Genomic DNA, 16,875 nt, shown 5'->3' on the forward strand with positions numbered 1-16,875 from the left:
TTCATAGTATTTACAATATAATTAGCAATTATTATCAATATTTGTCATGTTAAACAACTTTTGATATTTTTATAGTTTTTGTTCATAAATTTATAAGTATTTCGATTTGAAATATAGTAGTCATTATTTTTGCTTTCAATATTTGGTTTCTCATTAATATAGTGTGTTGGACTCAGGTGAGAAGGGGTATCAGTCTAATTAGGACTAAAGTTTTGAGGCTATTGGTAACATATATATATATATATATTTTTTTTTTTACTCATCTGAGTAAAAATTACTCTTACAAATTTAGTCACAATAATTTGTATATTTGTAAATGACTTATAACTAATATGAATTTATATTAATAAGTTCTTATAATTTTATTTCATTGTAAATTGTCTGAATTTTAAGTTGTATATTTCTAATATATCACCATTATTCAATAAATGTACTGTAAATTATTGATATCTACATCTAGATAATATATAAACTAGAGAATGCCTCATTGCAGTATATTCGTCGAAGAAAATATTTGTTGTAATTTACTGTCTAATATATATATATATATATATATATATTTTGGAGATTTAACCCCTCAATGAAAATTCCTCAATACGCTACTGGCTTGATATTGTTACATTCATTTTACATAGTTAAGTTATTATAGAGAACACGGATATCCCATAAACCTCTGTATCTTTGAAAGGAATATTTATATTAAATTTTAAATAAATTGACTCAACAGTTCACAAGATTACACGTTTTTTGAAATAAGGGTTACTAAATTTTATTCATACATATGTTTATAACAGATCATTTTGTAACTATTATTACCATAGACGATGTTAAAATAAATAAGACCTATGCTAAAAATAATTTGAAGCAACATAATAAAATTGATTAAATGCTTTTAAATACAAGATTAAAAGATAAAAATCGGTTTTGTTTGTCTAATATTATTAATATTGATAGCTTAATTAGTATTTTCAATAATAAATTGAACTCCTTTATTAAGATATCTAATATTTTAAAATGTGTTCATATTAATAGTAAGACCTAATGGTATCAATTAGACATAAAGAAAAATTGTCTTTTAAACTTAATAAATGTCCTTTTAATTTAGTTTTGAAAATAATTTTTTCAATTTACAAACATTTACTGAATGTGCTAATTAAAAAAGCTAAAGACATTTTTTACTTAATAAGATTCAGAATGCTTCTAAGGACTCTAAAAATACGTGAAAAATTATAAACAATGTTTTTGGTCATAATAAAAATAATTATGTTCATATTAACAATATTTTAACTGCTGATGGTTTAATTAAGAATGATTATTTTGGAATTGGTAATAAATTAAATAATTTCTTTGCAAATGTTGGAAAAAATATAGAATATAATTTTGATAAAAATAGTTTTTTGAAAACCATGGAGCTGGATCAATAGGTTTTGTACAGGCCTTCATTTTTTTGATCATTATTTCTCATGTTGAAATAAAAAATAAATTTCTGTAATTAAGCCTGATAATAAGTTCTATTATTATGGAATAAAAAATATTCTATTAAAAAATACTATTAAAAATATTATTTATCCTTTCGATGTATTCTTAATTTAATAATCTAGACTGGTGTTTATCTAAGCTCAGTGCATTGTAATACCTCTATATGGATATAATGATATACATTTCTGTTGAAATTACAGATCAATTTAATTATTATCTTTAACACTATTTAAAATTTTTGAAAAATTTCTGAAGTCCAAATATTAAATTTTTTAAGTAGACATTATTCTTTCTATAGTAATTAATTTGGCTTTCTACTTGGAAAGTCAACTAGGGTCCCTCTATTAATGTTTAATGAATTTGTTTCCGAGAACCTAGATTGTAATATAAGATGATTGAGAACTTTCTCGATATTCAAAAAGCTTTCGATTCTGTTAATTATGATATTTTATTAAAAAAACTCGATTATTTTGGCATTAGAGGATTAACATTAAAGCTTTACAAATTTTGCTTAAGTAATAGAACACTGCTGGTTTTCAAATTAAATGATGTTCTTAGTGATTCCGCAAATATTACACATGATGTAACACAAGGAACTGTCTTAGGATCTATTTTATTTCTTATTTATATTAAATGGTCTGCTTAATTTAAATTATGGCTTAAACTTTCAAGCTGATGATATAGTCATATTACTTCACAGTGATAGTTAAAATGATTTGTATAAAAAAGTGAATAGTCAATTTCATTTCATTAAAGTATGGTTAGATAATCATGTGTGATATGTTAATACTCAATATTTCTAAATCTAAATATATAATTATTTAAATCAAAGAGTGCTCATTAAATCATAACTTAAAAAGCTAAAATTACATTTGTTTTTCTTGTAACTTTAGATCTCAGGATGTTGTAAATTGTAAATGTAATATCTTGTAAAAAGTGGATTAATATAAATATGTCGGTATTACATTAAATTATAAATTACTATGTGCCATTGATTAAAACTACTATATTGATATTTATAAATTATAATAAATGTTTGCACGTAGTACGGCGTCATTGTACACAATACACACAAACAAGAATTGTCGCGTGTTCTATTTATTGTGCGGCGATTAAGTGTTTATACAGAAACGTTATCATGTGTTAAGTGATATTTATGAAGTGATCATCGAACGATGAACACGAGTAGAAAATTCTGCACATTATCCTGTGAGTCATATCGAGAGTTCAGCGCGTTGAATTGGCGGGGCGGGGGGAGGATCGTGCGCGTGCGATTTTTGAACGATTTTTGTGAAGAGCTGAAGAACAACGACATTCGGATGTTAGTATCTTGATGATACATACTTGACGATTATGCGAGATAAGTGCGTTCTCTACGAATTTAATTGTTTTTTGAAAGTAATCAAGAATTTGATGTGAGCTTCACGAATCATGGCGAACAGATTAAAAATAATCTGTGTTGTTTGTCAATATGGTGTGACGTATAATATTGACACACTAAAATGAATATGTCTATAACGTTGTGATGTATTTTTGAAAACGATAAGTTTCAGTGTTTATGATAGTGGAAATTTACATAGGTACCTACTTAGTGGCGTACTAAATATTAATCGTTCATCAATGTTATATTATTTCGTTTATTTATCGGTTAACACTTATCGTTCGTTTGTTTTTCTAGTTTGACTTTTGTTGTCGACAGTTACCGATATTCTACAATTACCGTGATGGCTGCTCAGTTCCAAACGTTTAAGCTATATAAATACGTTAAAATTGTGTATTATAATCCGGAAAGTACATAATACAATAATATACAAAGTTTTATCAAGGTGGCCAGTTTTAAGCTCGCTTCTGTAGAAGAAACAAAGTATAAGATGTCGCAAAAGGAATTTTATTCATACCCAAATATACAATATGCTATAAAATGTAATATTTTTTTAATAACGTTTTTTTCAAAGTACATTTTTTGAATTATTTTCAAATCTATATTATAAACAAAAATGCACATCTATCACTTACTTATATAAATTGAGATTATAAAATTACGAGTAAGTAAAATATATATTATATAATTTTATTATTCGACGATAATTTGTTCCGGACCGTTCTCACCACTCGTGTACTCGACGAATATGCTATAATAATGTATTTCTTTGATTCGCGTCACATTACGTGTAAGTACGAATCTGTTCCCGCTACGTGGCGAGTATCAGCAAACGGTTGATATTTTTCAAATACACGTGTCGGGGGGGGGGGGGGGGGCGTCTTTGTTTTGAAACGTATAAAACGAAACGAGTGATCATAGTCTTGATGTTGAATGTGTGGGTGTGCGGGCGATAAGAGGGGAGTGGCTTTGGGTGGTTATGGGAGAGTGGATAATAGTTTGCCAGACGGGTCAGAGTTCGGTGACGTGTAACCCGTTGGGCGGCGGCAGTAGCAAGTAGACCCCACCGCTAGCGGCCGGCGACACAGGGGCGGCCCTCACGTCCGCGTCGTCCGTCTGCGTGCAGCTGTGCCGTTTGGTCCATCGGGGTTCCTGCGGCGGTTTGGGCAACATGACCGCCTCGTCGTACGACGGCAGCTGCGACATCTTGCGCGCTGACTCCGCAGCGGCTGCGTACTCGTCGAAGTACTCGTCCGGTCCCGCCGAGCCCACGCCGCCGGACCGGTCGGGGTTGCCGTACTCGTCCAGCTGCCGGCGTCTGCGCATTATCTGCCGGGTCTTCATGTTCTCGTGGACGGCCACGAATATGGCCATCAGTCCGGAAACGCACAGTATGAGTATGACGCCGATGGCCATCGAGAAGTTCTTCCGGTTGTCCCGGGTATACACGGGGCTGTTGACGCACGCCACGTGCCACAGCATTCCGGTAACGTTGTCTGGGGTCAGGCAGCTTGGCGTCCTGAAAAACGCGTAAAGGTGTCGAAATATATTATATTGCGCGGCCGACAAGCGATTCAGCTCTATTGTGTTCCCGAGAGCAGAACCAGATCTATATCGGAAGCGAGAATAATACTAAGGGTGCGACTACTTAACATATCGAAGACCCCCACTGGATTGATTTTAAAAAGAAAATACTATCGCTAGGTAAGTATATCTCATAGCTTGTGTGTTCCTGTTACGAGTGTAGATAAAACGAGTCTATGCATGCGAGTAATTTTTAAAAATACATATTTTCTTGACCGTTATTCAAGTCAATTTACGTGTTGTGGCATAGTATTTTTCGTTTGTGAATACCAGGGCAGCAGCTGTTCCCAGACATATAGTGACACGTATATTAGTGATTGAATAGACCAGATTGTGCTTACCGGAAATGGATGTTTCAGTAACTTACTAAACTGTACAGGACGAATGCTCATGACGCGTATTTCCTGTACTGGAAGTACCCCGTGGAACATTGTGGTCTGTGGAGCACATCCTTTTTAGTTGCTCTTACAGGGCTCGAATAGCAAGTCAAATCATTTATTGGTGACAGAAACTAGGATATCTTTATTCTTTGGTTACATTTTGGATATCTAATGTACGGGAAATAGTAAATTCCTGCACATGACTACACGAGTAACTAGTAAAAAATTACATAGGTATATGTTAATTCCTATAAATTATATGTATAAGTTCCTAAACTACAAAAATATGATATAATATATGTTGTATTATTATATACAATAAACACTGACATTTTTATTTATTTCATAACAACCTTAATACATGAAAAATAGTATGTTTTTTACAAAAAATCAATAATTAACCAAAACATATAAGTGTAATAACTTTTTACGTTATTAAAAATAACGATACAATTTTAATTATTTTAGAACACTTGTATGAGTTGTACATTCTGAATACCTACCTATAAGATAAAACAGCCAATACCGACTACTATCTGTCAGTTTCGAAACGTTGGAGGAAAAAATCAAACGAGCACAGCCCAAATCGTGGAAGAGCGGTAAGTGGTTTTTTCACTACGACAACGTGCCAGTTCATTTGTCACTCAGAACACGTCAGTTTTTGGCTAACAATGTAACCACTGTACTCCCCCACCCTTACTATTATCTGGCCTAGCTTCATGTAACTTTTTCATTTTTCCCAAACGTAAAAAGCCGCTCAAAGAAAAAAGATTTGCCATCAGTAAGGTGATTAGATGATTAAGGAGAATTCAACCAGATAGCTTATGGCCATCCTAGAAGAAACGTACCAGGACTGTTTTAAGAAGTAAAAACACCATTGAGATAAGTATATACGCAAAGAAAAAAAGTACTCTAAAGCGTAATCAAATAAATTATTTATAAGTGAAGTTTTTTTAATAAAGAAAGTTCGGGACTTTTTTAACAGTTATCATACATTTTTAATTATTTTAAAATAATTGTATGAGTTAGTATCATAAATATCTTAATATTTGTGTAGTAGGAACTATATATATATCATTTTTTTTTCTATAGTGAATTAACATATTATGTAAATATCTTTTTACCTGTTAGGACTCGTGTAGGAAATTACATTTGCTCTCAATACGTGGTCCTTATCCACTTTTAAGTCATCCAGAACATTATATGTGACGAGCAGTTGTCTTACTAAATGGTTGAAAAAAACTATAACCACAAAGAATAAGACAAAAGGATATGAAAAGCAAAGAGGTGATTGGGTACGATAAATCCAGCGAACTTGGCAAAATGTTTACTTTCGAACGTCTAATGATACACAATGCAGGAAGTCCGGTTTGCGGGTGGCCCACAGCGTATTTTTATTTTTAATTCTTTACATTTACAAACGAAAAATACTTTACCTTTACTTAACATAACTTTTCTTAAAAATATTTATCTTTGAGAAACAATAGTTTTCACAATATTTTCTATATTATCAGCTATCAAGATTATTTTGAATCTACAATCTTAATCTTTGTTGATTTCATATTTGTATGTGCTGATTTCATCCGTATCATATATATATATATATATATATATATTTGTAGTTTACTAAGTTTATAATTTAAATACCTGTTTTTTTTCAACATTATAAAATGTTTACTACGTAGTTTATTTATTTAGTTAATAATAATAATTATTATTATTATTTTTTTGGTATTTTTCTTTCTATATCAATTCTTTATGATTGAAAAAAAAAAATAAAATACACTAAATTATTTAAGGTAATCATAAAATTTGATATGTATTTTTGAAAAAGTATTAATGAAATTCAAATTATTTTTATTAATTTAACTTCAAATATTTATAAATTTATAAATGTATAGATAAATTATCATACTGAATATCAATGTTAAAAATGAAAACCATAGCTTAAGTTTGAAAAATACGATATGGTTGAAATAGTTTTTGTTATTTCATTTAAAATATATTAGAAAAATATTTAATTAAAAAAATACATTAAAAATAAAATAATAAAGTCAAGATTATTTAGTGTAGGATTGGCATAATACTAATTTTTATTATACATTTTGCAGCTTATAAGTACTTTGATATATTTTCAATATTGTTGATAATTCAATAAAAACATTTTGTGCTTTAGAATAAATTTATTTGATTAATTTTATTAGCATGAGCAATTCAGAGACATCCTATTCAGGGCACGATGCATTTAACCGCAAAAGTACGTTACAGAGTAATGGTCGTGGCAATTTTCAGTTGAATGAAATTTGATAGATACGAAGTACCGTGTTGTATAAGGAAACTCGGCAAGTAGAAATTGAAAGCGTTATAAATAACTAGTCATTGATTTGATTCGATTGGTTCAACTCGATATTGCAAGACATAAAATTTCTGACGTATAAAAAATATTTTTTTCGAAAAAAATCAACTCTAACTTTGAACTTTTGAAATTCCATGATTACATAATATAACTTATGAATAATAATAATAAACAGGTATTATAGTATAATTATTATTATTTTATTTTTATTCTTAAAAGTTTTTAAAAAATATAAGTTTTTAGACATAGATTTCGTAATATTTTAGCTTGTTTTAGATAATAGATAATTGAAACTTTATGGTTTAGTGAATATCTTAATGAGAATTTGTTGAGATAAATATAATTAAATATTTATTGTGCTTATTAAAAAATTATATATTTATGAAAAAAATAAATTAAATGATATTTCAGTTGTCCAAATATCATAATATCTTCTTCTAAGACTTAACATATATTTATATGCATGTCTAAATATTATTTTTTTGTAAATTTTTAAAGTGTATGTTTAATTTTCCCTCTTGTAATTATTATGCCTATAAAGTATTCACATTGTGGTAAAAATATAAAATAAATATAAATAGTAACTTAAATTTTTTTTTTTTTGAAAATGATAATATTATAGTTTAAAGTGTATGCTACCAAACTGGAAGAATTGTTTATAAAAAAATGATAATAATGATAATATTATAATATATATTAAATGTTTAGTAGCAAAACTTTTGTTATAGTTTATTATTTTATTGTCATTTATTTTTGAAGGTGAATTAAATTTAAATCATACAACTTTCGTGTGTCGACTTCTACTTGTAAACCCATAATCAAATATATATAATTATGTTAAATATTTAATGCTTATCTGGTTCTATCGGAATCTATAATTTATAATTTATTTGTTTTTTTAATTTTTTTTTTTTTTTTTATATAACGTTTTGAGCAGATATATAATTATTCATTTCTTCATTTCTTATTACTTGAATATCAATTTATTTTATCACGTTTTAATATAGAGTATTACAAGTAAATTACTTAAAAATATATCATACCTGTCAATTGGAGAATGTTTGGTAGTTTTATTTGCCAGTATAGCCATGTACACGAAATCAACGCTGTAACAATCACACATCCATGGATTGTCGTCCAAATCAACGTATTTCAGCTTAGTGCATTTATTAAACGTGCCATTTTTTAAAGCGACTAAACGGTTCCCAGTTAATCGTATTTCGGTAAGATTAGGCGAGTTGACAAACTCGTATGATATCAGATGTGAAATTCGACAATAACTAAGATCCAAAAACGATAGGTGCGACGAATTGAAACTACCAGGTAATAACATTTGCAACGGGTTATTGGATATGATGAGTTCGTTTAATTTCTCTAGTTGAACGAATGCTCCATTCGGAATCGAATGGATCCAACAGTGATCGAAGTTCAGTCGGCGGAGAGAGTTCGATTTCAGCCGTCCAACCTGAGAGATGAAGTTGAACGAAAGGTTCAATGATTCCAGGACCGGCAATGTAGCCAAGGCTGATTCCCAAGAGATTTCTACGATAAAGTTTGTAGACAAATCCAAAATCAGAAGTGATGACAAGCCGTAAAATGCCAACGGATCCACCTGAATCATAAAAGAATACAAATTTTATTGTTACTATTTCATATATAGTTAAAATGTAATTGGATATTCCACTGTTGTCATTACAAACAGTTGTTTTCGTGTCGTTTGATTTTGATTTATAATGATTTGAGGACCATATTTCATAAATATATTTATTTGATACCTTGATGAAAACGAATACCCCATATTATTGCATTGTGAGTTCATTTTATTCGAATTGATTGATTCTATCGATCAAAATGACATTTTAAATTTCGGATCATAAATAAAAACTACTAACTAGGTATCATATACATGATATAAAACGAATTTATTTTTACTTCATGAAACGAGGCATCACTATTAATCAGTAATTTGAGTAATTTAATAGTTATTAAATTGAATATTTGCTCAACAATAGTTTTTCTGACATTGTTTGTTTTTTAAAATAAAAAGATATGAGTATGCAAAATTTGCAATATGAAAATTATTCATATTCAAATTATTTATTTTAATTAATAATAAGTGCTTATAAGTTATAGAAGATGATTTTTGAATTAATTCTGTGTTATATAATAATATACCTAATAGATTATTAATGTTATTAAAAAATAAAACAAAGTGTATTTAATTGAAATGTGACAAAATGCTAATAATATGTATTTTATTAGAATTTAAAAATTAAAACATTTTAAATGTTTTCTTTACTTAATTTAAGTATAAGTATAAATTATTAAGTCATCCTTAAAAAATTTTTTTTTAGATTTTAGTACGAAAAATTGTTGACAAATGATACGTACAGTTTCGATATGGTTTTCGTGTAGATCCAAATTAATTAGTTTTGAATTATTGGCAAATTGATAAGCTGTAAGTCTTTTAATACGGTTGTTATTCATAAATACAGTTCTAACTTGAAGCATACCATCTATATTTGGTATGCGCACTGAACACTGTGAAATGTCAAACGTTTTGAGCGACTTGGATTGTATTGGATTGTCGATAAATAGCTGGTCGTTTAAGCTAGTATCCAATAGTTCAAGATTTGTAAATCCACTCAGAGCATCATCGCTAAGCTGGACAAGGAGACAACCACGTAAGTTCAACGTGGTGATTGAGTTCGAAGACAATTCATTGAATACTAATAATGGATTATTTGACAAGTTCAAGTATCTCAGTTTTTTGAGTCCACTGAGTACAAATTTTCCAACTAATGAAAAGATTTTACAATGACTAACGTCTAATACTTCTAGCGATTCACTGATCAATATTGTGCTATAGTTTTGACCAAGATCAGTGATATGATTATTCGATAAGTTTAGACGTTTGATATTTATAGTATTGTTAAACAATTCACTAGGATTTATATCAGCAATGTTTATAATAGAGTTATTACTCAATATCAGATCTTCGAGATTCCATAAGTTTTGTAAAGCATTCTTCTCAATTTTTTGGATATTATTTGTGGATAGATTAAGTTTCTTGCAATTAGTCATGTGTGATACTTCAAGTGGAATAAAGTCCAATGTCATGTTTGAAAAATCTAAATTTTCTATCTGAAAAAATAAAATAAAATTCGTTATATTATATATTATTATTGTAAAAACATATTAATGAAAAAGAATAGAAATAATTAAACCAAAATAAATTTTCTTGATACTGATTACTTATAAAAACTTATTGTTTAAAAAAAAATACTTATAATACATTATTTTCATGATATTATTTTAAATTTTGGTGTTATCTTATGTAGAAATATAAACAGTATAATATAACTAAATATTGGTAATTTCATAACTATCTTATACGAGTATAGTTTTAAATTGAATAAGTACATTGGGTTATTATTTGTAATTTAAAAAACAAGATCAACATAATTTAATTTTAGGAAAACTTTAAGTAGTATAAAATGTTATTATTGTATAGTTATATAATTTAGGATAGAGTGAAAAATGATTATATTACTGTGTCGAATATAAACAAAGTTTATTACAATACTATGACGGTATTAAGAGTTTAAATTCAATATTTTCTAAATATATAATTTACATAACATATTATGCATTTAGGTGTTTTCTTAGCAATATATTTTAAAAATTCATCAAAGGGCAATGTATAATAATATAATATAATTAATAATGCCTATATGTATTTTACTTGAGTATAATAATCATAAATTGTATGCTTTTAATTCAAAGCCAAAATATTAATGTTATTATAGACTGTGAAATGCTTGCAAATTATAAAAAATAATAATAATGTATTTATTTATCTAGTGACGTTAATTTATAATTTCACGTCTACTAGACGAGTATAATGGTATGACTTTTACGTTTTAAATAATTCAATTATACTATTTTTAATTCTTGATAAATATATTACAGTATATTCTCGTATAATGTTAAAAAGTTCGATTTACTATTAAATTGATTAAAAATAATTACATTTTTACGAATTGAAATATATAAATATGCGGATATATATTTTTTTTAAATTACAAAGCTTAAAATACATTTTATGTTTTAAATTTTAAATTATAATCAACAGTTAGTTTAAAATAGGTATAACGTTTTTGGAGGATATTCTATTTCTTTTTTGTAGTGAAATAGTACGAGTATTAATATTATTAATTTTAGTATTTATTTGATAAATAATAAATATTGTATTACGTGTTTCATCTAAGTTATTTATATATAAAAGTAAAGATATAAAATATAAACTAAAATTAATATTTATTTATTTTTTCAATTAGTGGAAGTTATCTTATGATAAATGTTAGTTAAAGATATTTTTTAAATAATTTTAAATTCCTAGTTTTAAATAAATTAAAATGAGAATTTATTTAAAAATAAATATTTATTATATTTCATATATTTATCAAGAAAATAGTTTATGCTCTTATTAAAATTCTAAATTACACTTTAATAGTATTATTAACTAAAATTCATAGTGTTCTGATAATGTTATGATACGGGTACAGTTTAATCACTAATCGAGAATAAGAATGTGAAACTATAATACGATCTTGAGGTCAATTTGTGTAGAAAATCACGGGAAATATTTTACTTCAATTCAACGTATCTAGTTTTTATAGATCTTAAGTCGAAAATAATAGATTCAAAATAAAATGTATTCAACTTAATTTTTTTTTTAAAGTAAGAATTTTTTAAGTTTTACATAGGCACAAATGTTTTATTACTGCTTTATTGAAAAACTAATAAAAATGTTGAGTTGTTGTTAAAAAAAAAATAATTATTATTATTGATATGACATAATTTATAGAATAATTAATTAAAATAATATTACTTGAGGATCCATATTATAGTTTAGGACATCGGTGATGTTGGCACCAGAACAGAGCATCTCGATGGAAGAACAAACAGCACATTGTTTGGGACATATTGCTTCAGTCGTTAGCAGATCATCATGTAATTTTGAGTTTGTTGTCTTAGCCATACAAAGCAGTATCATCGCCACTCCCATTTTAACTATAAAACCAACCTGAAATGTAAATTATAAACATCTTAAATTTTCTAAAAATTATAATATTATTGTTTATTTTTTGATGTGTAATTAACCGTAACATTTTTACTTTATTTTATCACTTTGACATTTAAAACAACGAGATCATTCCATCCATGAAATCGGGTTTTAGACTAGGAATAATGCCAGAAATAATATGTTACTTATAAAAAAAATGATATTTTATCAGAATATATTTTTTAAGGGTAGTGAATGTATAATAAAATAATTACTATTTTTATTATCGCGCAAAAAACAAAATTCGTGATTTGGTTAAGATTAAAAAAATGATGTGTATTACATATTACAATTAATAATTATTCATCACGGTTCTCAATTACAATTATTATATTTGTACCTATTTGTGTATATTAAATAGTTTTATAAGTTTTATTTGAGAATAAATTAATTTCAAATAAATTGTTTTGAATAAAACAATTTTTTTTTTAACATCATTACATTTCATAAAAATAAAATAAAAACCACACTGTGGTAATAATTATTTTTAGAATGAAATTGCTATTGCTATATAACTTCATATAATAATCTACTAGATGTTCCTCTCATAAAACAATGATATACATCCAATTCCCCAAATACATACCACATGTGAAGTAATCATGTGAGATTTTTAATATATTTTTATGGGTTTTTTTTTTACTGTCATTTATTTATTTATTTATTTTTTTGTATGAGAATTAAGCAATACAAAGCAAAATAAACCAAGTATAATTAATAGGTTAATTTTTAATAAAAAATTTGAATAAATTGTGAATGTGATAAAAAAGAAAAAAAAGAAAACATATTATATTTTATAAAATAGGAAATTTGATGTTCTGTGATGAAATAGTGAAAAAGAATAGTAGTTGAAAGTTGTTTTATAAAAATTAAATAATAATATATAGCAGATAGAAATATAATTTTAGTATACCTGAGTTAATGGGTATAGATATCTAAATTAAATTTCTGTTTGATATTATTGGAAGATTAAGTTTATCACTAATTACAATAGTAAAAAAGAACAAAGATAGGCAAATTGAAATAAGTGATTAGACGAACTATGGATTTTAGCAATTTATTTTATCATACATTTATTTTGATTTGTTATTGAATTATATTTTATTGTGAATTATAAAAATGTAATTAAAAAAAAAAAAAAAAAAAAAAAAATTGAAAATTCGTAAGAATTAATTATTATACTAAGCTAAAATATCTATTACAATTTGTTTTAATAGTTTTTAATTTGACAAAGATGAATATTAACAAATAAAAATTAATACAATATTAGCTTACTTATTTTATGTAATAGGTTTTAAATTAATAGTCTTTTTTTTTTTTTTTGATATTAAATACGTGTTTTAAGAATATAGGGTTGCTGTAAACGCGATTATATTTTGTTCTATCTAATAGAATTATTTATTTGCGTTGACAAGTTCATAAAAAAAATTATCATGTGATAATTTTTTAGTGCATACATTAATCTTCATTGTGATATTGTAAAGTTTGTTTTAGGCATAGGATGGTATTCGTTGTAAACTACGTATTTTCATAATTATATGAAATTTAAGTTGATAAATGAAAATGATTTACCATAATTTATGTATTGAAACGTGTATTTTTTAAATTACACCGAGTAGATTTAACAAAACATAATAAAACATTTTTTTCGATATCATCAGTAAAAAAAAAATATTTCTCGGGGGATAAATGAAATGAACAAAATACTCTTTTCATTTTTATTATCTTGATAAATATTTACAGATTGTTCTATTAATGTTACATTTAAATTTAAATTTATAGCTCTATAACAGTTTATGTAGGTATTTATAATTTATTTTTACAATATTGGAAAATTATTTATTTATTACTATTTTTGTGTTATAATATGTCTATTTAGATGTTTGATTTTTAATAAGGAGTATTTAAAATAAATAAGGTTAAAGTTTTTACTTATTTATTTTTTTAATATTAGATATACATTTTATTTAATACTGTAAAATACAACAATTGTAATCTTCTTAAATTGTCGTTCGTCAATTTTTTTTTAATATTATAAATTCCAAAACATATGGGTATTTAAATAAAATAGTAACGAAATCGATATCACCTTGAATTATATAAATGGTTCTGATAAAGTAAAGAATTAAATTTTAATGATAAATATATGTGTAATTATAAATGTCATAAAAAGTTTCATTTATTTATTTATTTATTTTATTGCAGTTACATATATCAATTTCAACTACTGTCATAACTTGTGTGTTGAGTATATCAAAATTAAAAACGAATAAAATAAACTTCATAATTTACGTATATCTATTTAAATTTAAATTTCAAAAATTGTATTATGTACGTACCATCATATATGTATACCATATTAAGTTATCCCAATACGAGTTGAATACTGAATATCAAGAGAATTGAATAAAGTGAAGATTTAAAAAGACAAATATTTACATAGTACCTATGCTTCGTTATCACGCGGATGGTTTTTTTTTAAATCGCTTATCTTTATTATGTTTAGTGTACTCATGAATTACAATATTAGACTGACAACTGCAAATGGCATCGTATCAGAGGCCATTCGAATAAGATATGGTTACAAAACAATAATGATCAACGAGTAAACTTTATGTTTTATAATTTTAATGTCTTATTTTATTTCCAATTGATTAGGACCGATAGTATTATGATTTATGAAATTGATGTAAATACTCATATTAGTTAATACTTTTTAAAACTAAATTACTATAAAAGTAATAAACAGTTATATAGTTTAACTAGTAAAAAAATCAATATAATTTCAATCTATTTAAATCGTTATTTGAAATACATTAAAATTAATTATTAGTCATGGTCATAATATATGTATTACATTCATATTGTTTCTATATTTTATGTTTAGATACAAATTAAATTTTTTAATATTATATTAAAAATATAAATTTTGATTTATTCATTGCTTTTTAACCATAATTTTTTTTATTAAAAAGTTACATAAGTCTGTATTAATTGTGTCAATTATAATATTAAAAAAAAAAAAAAAAACAGTATAGTATAATTATTTAAAATTAGTCTACATTGAAATGATAACTAGGTTTTTCACTCATTAAAAAGGTTCACCTAGAATGTGTCTGGATGAGTGATTAAAATTGACATTAAATTTGAACGATTGTAGAATGAATAATTAAAAATAGTCTGATTTTAATTTAACGATTAAAATTAAACAAAATTATTATTGTTATTAAAATATCTTACCAACAATGAGTTTTATTTTTATGTTTATAAAACAATTAATAAAAAGTTATCACGGATTGGTTTATCGTAAACATAAATTGTTGTAATTGGTTATTAATGCCCATACACGTCATATAATAATATTCTACTTATATTATTATACGATATAACTGTTTTCTTTTTTTTTTTTAATTTTAATTTGCCATGACGTTGATGCAACAACGCTTAATTTACACGAGAGATGTCATTTCGTCTTAATAGATAATTATGTTTTCTGACGATGATGTAAAATACAGAAAAAAGATTATTATTCTCTTGATCCGTGAATGTGTTGCTCCGAACGAATAATAAAAATAGGAATATAATGCGTGGCAGCCGAAGTGGTGAAAAAATTGAGCGCGGGTGCTAAATATATCATATTATATGATTTTTATATGTTAAAATGTACATGATTATTTTTCTGTCTATTATGCCATCTAATATAAAGGCGGGAGTTAGGTTAGGAGTAACGACAGTCAACTTTGGACTGGGGTGTGTGGTGGTGCATGGCGGGGCGATAGTGAAGGGGGTTGTTTGTACAGTATGATCGGTCGGCCGAGTTGCGGTTTCCGTTACCTCCATTGTCGAAAATTCCGTTGCGGTCTGGAGAACGATAAGTTCAGCTGACGACGTGGTGTCTGTGGCAGGAGGTGGTTAATGCGACCGGGCGAGACGATACAGCGCTGAAGACGTTTGCCGGCGCACGTTTACACGACGATAGACGGCGGCAGTGCACGGAGACCCGAGTACGAAATATAGCATCGTTCACATGCACACTGCAGACCAAACGAGAGTATATACGAGACAAAAATGGTAAACGAAAAAAAAAACAACGGCTTATTGTATAGTTTTATAAAGATATATGTAGGTATAAAGTATATTGGAGTTCTTATTCTCTCGTTTTCCACGCAATAGAGCTGCACCGTTCGGTCGGAGTGTCACCAATCTATCGGAAGATAAGACTGGAAGGTTCATAAAATACGTTTGGCCTAGCCGGTGAACGACTTCGTTTAATTGCTCGTTGAGAACTGATAAAGAAAATCGTACAAAACTCACTTGGCTATGCGCGTGTAGAGGTATAATGACACAATGTAGCAATGATAAGGATGCCGCTAGTACAACACCAGTTCGTTTCATAATATTATCGTTTCTCTTTCTCCCGTTCGTTTTTTTTTTTTTTTTTTTTTATTAATATTACACTCACATTCGAACGTTATGATAATGATTATTGTTATTATAATAATTGCTGTGACGTTTTGTCGACTTCTAATAAATAATATACGTAATATGACGATCTCGCTCGGAGTGT

At 26.8% G+C, this 16,875-nt stretch overlaps 1 protein-coding gene across 1 annotated transcript; it reads right to left on the reverse strand.

Annotated features, from left to right (window-relative positions):
* Positions 1–3,482: 3,482 nt before the first annotated feature.
* Positions 3,483–16,638, reverse strand: LOC112597950 (leucine-rich repeat-containing protein 15-like). Its single transcript, XM_025344210.1, has 5 exons — positions 16,143–16,638; positions 12,075–12,269; positions 9,572–10,324; positions 8,224–8,792; positions 3,483–4,379 (listed from the first exon to the last, which is right to left on the reverse strand). The coding sequence occupies exons 1-5, from the start codon at positions 16,146–16,148 to the stop codon at positions 3,872–3,874; spliced, it is 2,031 nt and encodes a 676-aa protein (XP_025199995.1). The 5' UTR covers positions 16,149–16,638; the 3' UTR covers positions 3,483–3,871.
* Positions 16,639–16,875: the final 237 nt, after the last annotated feature.

This window comes from Melanaphis sacchari, unplaced genomic scaffold (genome assembly GCF_002803265.2).
Source record: "Melanaphis sacchari strain LSU unplaced genomic scaffold, SCAv2.0 Contig44_pilon_pilon, whole genome shotgun sequence".
Classification (NCBI taxonomy): domain Eukaryota; kingdom Metazoa; phylum Arthropoda; class Insecta; order Hemiptera; family Aphididae; genus Melanaphis; species Melanaphis sacchari.